Source organism: Meleagris gallopavo, chromosome 2 (genome assembly GCF_000146605.3).
Source record: "Meleagris gallopavo isolate NT-WF06-2002-E0010 breed Aviagen turkey brand Nicholas breeding stock chromosome 2, Turkey_5.1, whole genome shotgun sequence".
Taxonomy (NCBI): Eukaryota; Metazoa; Chordata; class Aves; order Galliformes; family Phasianidae; genus Meleagris; species Meleagris gallopavo.
In genome coordinates, this window is record NC_015012.2 from 4,283,192 (window position 1) to 4,291,966 (window position 8,775).

Here is an 8,775-nt window from a genome sequence, read left to right on the forward strand (position 1 = left end):
TGGGGCCCTGGGCAGCCTGGACTGGTATTAAATGGGGAGGTTGGTGGCCCTGTATGTGGCAGGGGTTGAAGATTCATGATCCTTGAGGTCCCTTCCAACCCTGGCCGTTCTGTGTGATCTTCATTTTTAACTTGAAGGGCTATTTTGCAGTGCAGGGTTTGGTTTTGCTTCATGTCAAGAGTTAGGAGTGAAGGTGTGATCACAGTTCAGTCCAAGTCCTCTTTTTCTCAGATTCATGAGCTGTGGCTATCTGGGTGTTTGTTGGCTTGTGAGATTGGACGGCTGTAAATGTGAATAGGTGAGCTCTATTACTCTTCTTTGATTTTTACATTGCATTTTGCTGATGAGCAGTCTTCCAAGTGTAGGTACAGCAGGTGTGCCTCAGAACAGCTCAGAAGAAGGATGAAGTGAGAACTAACCTCACAATGAAGGTCTCACTGGGAGTGCATAATGATAAAGACCTAAGTAAAGCAGAAGCTTTATTATGTTAAAATTCAGTCTTCACATTCTGTTCACTCCTTTTGTCCTAAGAGCTCATGCTCACAGTTGTGGATCAAGTGGAACAGATCTCTGATCCTGGTGTCTGGGGTACCTCTGTCTAAATGGTGGACTTTGTAATAGTCTTGATCTAGTTTGTTTTTTAGGACTGGAATCTTTCTGAAGAAACCAGTTCCTGGCTTTCTAACTGTTCTGCCTTCAGGGACAAAGTATTCTGGACAAAGTGTTGAGACGGACTTGAAAGTTTGGCAGGGGGGCAGTCTTCTCTCCAGATGCTTCCTAGTGATGATTTGTGGGTTATGGACACAGCTGCTGTCTGCTCTGTCTTTTAATCAGATATCATGAGCATCACTAAAGGGTAGGTTTGATGCAAATTCCTGTTCTGTACCTTGTGCTGAAGACTGGTGTTACATAGCAACCACTTCAGAGGATTAATTTCTTGAGGGTACATGTACAGTTCTTTCTTTGGAGTAAGAAACACTTGATTTGCTACAAGTGCAAGGGTCTGTCACTGCTTGGATTTCTATGAGTGGGTGAGTTTTGCATGTGCTGCATGTCTCTGTGAAACAAGCAGTGCCCTGTTGTCTGCTGGCTTGTCCTTGCTGAGGCACAGTGCAGTAGCTGCAACAGATGAGTTTCTTAGGCATATTTGAGTTATCTGAGGACAGTGCATTATTCTTAATGACAAATTTGAGATTCAGTGTTACCTTGCAGAGCAGACAAAAATGTGTATGGATAAGGAAAAGATGAGAGACAAAAGTGAGAAGTGAGTTTTATAATCACTGAGATGACTACTTTGATTAGAGGAGAAGAAAACATCCCCAATAAGATATCAGTTTGACTTTGTTAGGGAAAACTGTCTGCCAATCCTGACAGATGGCAATGTGACTATTTGTATTATGTTGGGGTTACTCTTTTAATCAGAGGTGTATTAGTAGACTTGTCAAGTGTGCTTGACTGTGAATGAGACTTGGCTCTCTGAGACTCCTGTCAGTGTTAGCAATCTTTCTGCAACAACCAGCATGAAATAGTGAAAACTAAAATTCTCCCTGATACCAGATTTTTTTTAATGGAAAGAAGTAAGGGTAGTCTGTCACAGATGCACGAGGCAGTATGTGTATTTATTGCTGGGCTGTATTATAAATGGCCAAAAGCTGAGGGGCAGGTAAGGGACTTGCTGAAGAGGCTGTAGATCATCCAGGTGTAGTGTGTTGGATTTTTTTTTGCTCGTGAGGTTGTAAATTTACGTACGCTTTTGGGAAGGAGTCAGAGCTTGTGAAGAGCAAGAACTAAAGGCAAGTGTGATGGCAGTGCAGCGCAGGAGATCAGGAGGCAGTGATTGTGTTGTGTGGCATCTTAAAGGAGTAATGGGACCTTGCTGGTGAATTGGCAAAGGAAGGGATATTTCTGCTCTGCTTCTGACCTAGAAAGCAGTAGTAATGAGAATTAGCTTTTATATCCTGTGGCACTTGTTCTCTTTGTGCCTTTTCATGGTGTTGTTTTTGTGGATTCCGCATGATATTGGCACACACAACCCTGTCATCCATGGAAATTTAGGAGCCAAATAAGGCAATTAAGTTATTGAACATACACACTTGTAGTGGAAAGGTAGTCCTGTACTCATGTAAGTCATGGAGGCAGTGTATTTTTTGCTGGGGATGGCATGGATTTTGTGCTTAGCTGATCCAAGCTAGAAGTATGCAAGACTGGTTATTTTGGGTGGCTGAGATAAATGATGATTTTGGATACAAGTTGTTTGTGCTGAAGTTAAATCAACATCTACAGTAAATGCAACTTCTATTTACGGCCGCTTATAATGCAGATGATTTTGAGCAGATATTGTCTGATTTATGGAAGTTGATTAAAATGAAGGTTAATCAGGAAACTAAGGGCCAGACTCATTTGAATTGCTTTCAGCATCTCACTGTATTTTTCCTTGAGTTTATTTTACTCAAAAGTGAATATTTGTTTTGGGAATTGAAAGCTGTTTTGCACTTAGATGTCAATTCAGGAGTTCCAGTTGTATAATTCTGTTTCTGGCCAATATATGAACTTAGATCTCTTAGTTGTAGTGTACAGAAGTAATTTTCAAAAATGAACAAAGTTAAGCAATCTTTCCTTTTCTCAGCTTAAAATTTTAAGGAGTTTCTTACATTTGAAGACTATGTTATACTTACTGGCTAGTATGTATATATGGAAGTACAGGGGTAAGTGAATTACTTTATAATGGATTATAAGGCTGGTGAAGCGAGTTCTGATGCAAGAAGTATGAGTGTACCAAAATAAGAGAGCTGTTATTACAGCATTTGGCAAGGAAGCATTTGAAAGCTAATGCATGTGGAGACTTCAACCTCTGCCTAGTGGAGCAGTTGAAGGTGTCAAAAGCTCCGAGTTTAAATTACTGGTTGTTCCTGTTTAGGTTTTTCTTCTCCCTGTTGCCTACTGCCAGGACGCCTTCTGAATTCTGGCTCTGCTGGCAAGCTGCACGTTCGTGTGCTTTCAGACAGATCCTGAATAATTCTGGGTCAGAAAACTTACAGCTTCAAGTAGGAGGATGGTCTTAACTGATTCTTGTTTTCTGTCATTTTGTACCCCTGTGACTACCAAGGAAACTCATTGGATGGAGGTATCTCTGAAGACTGTGTGTGTGTATACTGTTCTTCAGCCCAGCAGTGTTTGGTGGAGGCTGTGCTGCACCCGAGATCAACGTGAAGATGCCTTGGGCTGTAGCTGCCCTCGCGAGGCTAAAGCAGGATGTGTCCATGTCCTGTGGCAGACCTGTAACCGAGGCTAATGGTGCCTGCTTAAATGTCCTAGTGTTACTGCCATGCTGATGACCTGCTGTATCCCATGTTTTTGTAGGTGAGAATGCTAAAGAAGATGTGCAGGGGAAGAGAAGTCTGAGTGAGAAAGTGTCTCTGTACAGAGGTGACATCACGCTGCTCGAGGTTGATGCCATCGTTAATGCAGGTAGGTGGCTGAATGTTGTCACTGCTTGACAGCCTTTATTGCAAGGATATCCATGTGACAAACCTGAACTCTGCAAACTTACATAAAACTGCAACGGCCTGTGGAAACCTGCTGGAAACTCGGCATGCTTTGTTCCTGATTTCTCTGTATTCCCTCTGTTCATCTTGTGTGCTTTTATTGTGACAAGGGTTTATTGTGGAACTTGAGCACCATGGTCACTAAGAAAAAAAATAATGATCTTGTGTCTATTTTTTTTCTTAGCTTCAGTAGCTGAGAGTTCACTCTTGATATTGACAGAACACTGCACTTCAATACTGAGTTACTGCAGTACATTCCAGCCTGGTTTTTAAATTGAGCCATTTGAGGACTAGATAATGTGAAAATCTTTTAACAGTAAGGTGATAGCAAAAGTGACATACTGTTTTTCATGGTTTGAATGTCTGCTTTCTTGTAGAGAGATTGTATCTTTTAAATTTTTGTCATTACCTGTGGAGCTTTAAATGTTTTAAGACCTTTTCTGCTTTAGTGACTGAAGTGGAGAAATGTGTGTAGCATCTTGCAACAAAAAAGGAAAAAAAAAAGAGAAAAAAAACTTATGCAATTGATTTCATCTATTATATATAATTATCTAATTTGGCTACTTGAGAAACACTACGGGAAGGCTTTCCACCTACTCCAACCCCCTAAATCTTGGCTTCATTCCCCACCCCCTAAAGGGCATGGTTTGTGTGTCTTTTGTCAGTTTTTCCTTGGTATCTGGTTGTGTTGTCATTACTTGTTGGGAATAACAATCCATTTGCAACAATTAATAGCTAGTGTTATTCATTTATTGGAAGGAAACCTACTGCACTTTTTCTCTGTAATGGAGTAAAGCACAGAGATCCCCAAGGTTGTGCTGGGCAGATTGATGTGCTTACTTACAACAGTAAAAAGTTATATGGAGATGCTGGAGCTCATGTCTGTAAAGAGTGTGCCCATGCAGCATGGACTGCCCGTGCACTTGGACTGTTTGGTGCTTTTTCCTCTCTGCTTAGCAGCGTTCTCTTTATTCATGGAGCTCCCTTGAATCACAGGCTGGAGCTGGCTGCAGATTAGTTTTGGAATTGAAATGGTTTGCTTTTCTTGGCTTAGAGGGTTTTTTCGTGCTTTCTGTTCAGAATGTCAAAAATCCTGCAGTCCTGGTTCAGAAATCATATGTGATCAGAGTAAGGATCTGTTTTTTGGCTTCTACAGAACAACTGAGATGCAGAGTGACTGACAGAGTACCTGGAAAAGGGAGATAATACGACATTTAGCTAAAACCATTCTCAATGATGTACTGCCACGAATATGTCGTTATTGCTGAATAGTTCCTTAAAATGTCCTTGTCAGTGATTGTATTGCAGGCAGGTATTAGTTTAACTTAATGTTTTGCCTTGAGCATCCTGTTAATTTCCTTTCTCCTTTTTTTTTTTTTTTTAAGTATTCTGTGCAGATGTGTATAAAAACCTTAATTTTAGTCTTACCTTTTTTATTAGTGTATTACACTCCCCATTCCATGGAACTTGATCTTGGCCCTGAACAAGCTATTTCCTTCTATCTCTGCTTGGCTGCTGCCTCTGTATCTGAAGCATGGGCAGGTGGGGTATTAAGGAGGTCTCACGGCTTAAGTAGGCCTAATGTAGTAGTGGTAATGATGAGTAACATTTTCTGAGGCTGGTGGAAAACTAAAAATGTAGATCTTACTCTGCTCACTTTTAGGTTTCTTCTGAGATGGGGGTGTCTGTATATAGACTAGCTAATCCAAAATACAGAAATAAGCAGCAAAAGTGTCACTGAGACTTGAAGATAAATTATGAGTTACTTGTAGTATCAGCTAAGGAGTCTATTTTCTGGGCTCCCCAGCTCAAATCAGACACGGATCTCCTAGAAGGAGTGCAGCAGAAGACCACAAAAATGATAAAGAGCCTGGAGCATCTCCCTTGTGAGGAAAGGCTGAGAGACGTGGGGCTGTGCAGCCTGGGGAAATGAAGACCAAGGGGGAATCTGATGAATGTTTATTAATATCTAAAGGGAGGTAGGAGGGAAATGGGTGAGGCCAGGCTCTTCTCAGTGGTGCGTAGCAAATAGGACAAGGAGTAATGGCCTAAAACTTGAACACAGGAAATTTTGTACTAATGCGTGGAACTTCTATGTGGTAAGGTTGACAGAGCACTGGAACAGGCTGCCCAGAGAGGTGGTGGAATCTCTTTCTGTAGAGATATACGAGACCCATCTGGGTGCCTACCTGTGTGACTGTTGTAGGGAACTGCTTTAGCAGGGGGTTGGACTCGATGGTCTCTGGAGGTCCCTTCCAGCTCCTGTGATTCTGTGATTTTTTTAATTATTATTATTTTTTAAATGAGTATTTGGGGAGGTAATGGTACTCTTGCTATTTATACTATAATAATGTGGTAGATGCTTAATTTGAAGTGGAAACAGGAGTTGCATTTTGAAAGTGGGTGTTTTTATATGCGACTGTGTAGTCATGTATATTAAATAGCAGTTCATCACTGCTGGCCTCACATATAAATTCACTTGTTACCTGTTAAATCTTACTGTCAAGTTGTAAGATAAGGTGATGTATATTAATGTGCTTGTGAATTAGATTTACTAGGAGCAAGATCAAGAGAAAAATATTATAGAGCAATGGGGAGGAAAAGATTATTCTTTTTTATTTGATTGGAAAGGGGCATGACTTGCAGAACACTACAAAAAGTGTTAATTCTTAGCTTTGAAAAATGTCCTTAGATAAAGGTACAAAAATACGGTACTGAGAAGAAAAATCTTTCATTTCCAGGAAAGAATCCTTTCTCTATTCAGCTGATTTTTGTTAATAACTCTACAGTATTATTTGTATGTTAGCAACTAGCCCATTGCCTACAGGTAGAGCAATGAGGTCACTCCATTCAGTGCCTGAGCACTGGAGTCTCCCCTAACTCCCAAATCTGGTGGAAAAGCTGTTGCCTCTTAAAGGGAATGTTGTTTCCCATTTTGAAAAAAGAAATGGTAGGCAAAAATCTTACTCTGATAAAAGCAAGAAGAGTTAGTAAAAAAAACAAAACAAAACAAAAAGACTGAACAACTTATCCCTTTTCTGGTAGGAGAGCAGGCTAGGAAGCAACTTACATCTGAGGCTTTCAGAAAATTTAGGGTTTGAAACACTTGTCCTGCTGTTCATCCTTGTCCTGGCACTGGAGATACGTCGAACTGGGAAATTCTCATTGTCCTACTAAATCTCAACTCTTCCTATTGGAAGATGCCTTTCTTCCCTTGAGCTTTTTCCTTCAGAACCACGTTTAAATATTTTACTCTAGCACTCATTTATTTCTTAGTTTTCTTTACCAGATTTTCTTCTGAACTCTTGACCTTAAGGTATAATTTGATCATTTAATTTGGAGACATCACTTTTCTCTCCTGTCTCAAATGACACATCAAGGTAGAAGTACCACACTTGTGAACCGAATGTGTTATTGCTGAGCTATGCTTAAACAAATGTGTAGTTACAGTCAGTGGCTGAACCATGCCATCCCACGTAACAGCTCGTTAATGTGCAATCAGTTGCTGCAGTTGCCTTGAACTTGGTGCTTAATGAACAGGTGGGGGGAAAAAAGGATGATTTCAAATCTGGAACAGATCTGACACCAGGCAATTTCACTGATTGCTAATCCGTTTCATTTGCCAACTTAATTTATCAAGCAAAATTTTCATCTTGCAGCTTCTGAAGTAGAAATTACGTCAGCAGTGGCCTGTCTGAATGTTGTGAAGGTGTTTGAATCGGTAGCTGGCCCTGTGGTAGCATCACATGTACACTCATTCCCTGCACCTGTATGTTACTTTTTGGATTTTTGCGTGGAATTTTTGCTTTATCAGCACTAATTTTTCAACTGAGCTAAACACATAAATATTTACAACAGAAGCTTCTTATTGAGTCTGATTCTAGCAGCATGGTTTTAAAGCACGTTTTGTTTTATCTACAATATTCTGATAGAAGAACTGAAAACTTGAATTGAAATCACAAAGTCAGCTGGCATCTGCCTATATATCTTGCACTTCTGTTATTTCCTCAAGGGAATAGAACCAGTAATGCTTACAAAATGTTAATTTGGTTTTCATCTCTAGCGTGAGCAAGCTGAGGTGTTAATCAAAGGTTTCTCAGGTTAAATTAGTTGGTGCAATTATACTTATGTATATAATCCCAGATTAATTTATATGTATTTCCCATTGATTCAGAAAAGTCAACATACATCATTGCTGGAATCAGTTATTCTCAATAATCCTGATATCTGTGAATAAGTTAATCACTGCTTTCTGAGACAAATGTGCTGAATGTGTCAGGTGAGCACCAGACACGGTAAACTTTTCATCTGCTTTTGTTTCATCTGATATTACTGTAGTTTTTCCCTTTACTACAGTACTTAGATGGAAAACTAAAAATGTGTCCAAAGTAACAGTAATCAAGGGAATGTAACCGAAGAAAAGTACATCTAGATGTGCAATTTCATTGAGTTGGGTTACTGTAGCTGCTGTCTTGGTCAAACAGCTTTTGCTCTCAGGATGTGACAAAAGCTTAACGTTGGGGAGATTGACTCAGAAATGCACTGCAACAGATAGTGGTTACTGGACTGCTTGAGGTTGAAGGGAATGAGTTGCATACAGTTAAAAAAAAAAAAAAAAAGTGTAGTTTTCTCTATGAAATTAATAGTGTAATAGTTGAGTGCTGGCTGATTTGCTGTATCGGTGTTTTGATAGTGATGCTAGCATGGCAGAAACTGTGAAGAAAGCAGGCACTTGAATATCTTGCCTACATGTACCGCAGTGTTGTATCTTGGCTGTCACCAGAAGTCCATCGAAACTTCATTTTCAAAAAGGAGAGTTTCAATGTGGAGTACGCGTTTGGTTGGTTAATTTTGGTATTGGCTTTGTATGTCAGGTGTGCTACTCACCTGATCACTTTGAAAGCCTGACTGCATGGCAGTGCATTTAGATCGGAAATTTGTGATGCTAGGAAAATTCTCATCTTCTGTGTGCTGTGTATCCTACAAGCTTGCTTCCAACAGCATTGCTTAACTAGCAGAGATGAGCTGTGCATGCAGCTATTCCTGAAGCATGGCCCGAACATCCTCTTCCTGCACTGTGCCTGGGAGCTTGTGGTACCAGGGGATGGAGAGAAGTGAAACCTGTGGGGGAAGAACTGCCTGCAGCCTGCCACGTGGCCAGGCACTGCAAATGGGCAGGTGCTTCGTGTTAACAGGCAGTGGGGTGCCAGGGCTCTGCCATTTAAAAAAA

At 40.5% G+C, this 8,775-nt stretch overlaps 1 protein-coding gene across 4 annotated transcripts in view; it reads left to right on the forward strand.

Moving 5' to 3' along the window:
• Positions 1–8,775, forward strand: part of MACROD2 (mono-ADP ribosylhydrolase 2) — an 835,869-nt gene that overhangs the window by 17,287 nt on the left and 809,807 nt on the right. For all 4 annotated transcript variants that reach the window (XM_019612526.1, XM_010706427.2, XM_010706430.2 and 1 more), the window contains exon 2: positions 3,361–3,468. In XM_019612526.1, coding sequence (XP_019468071.1) covers positions 3,361–3,468 — 108 coding nt within the window. The remainder of the gene's footprint in view (positions 1–3,360; positions 3,469–8,775) is intronic.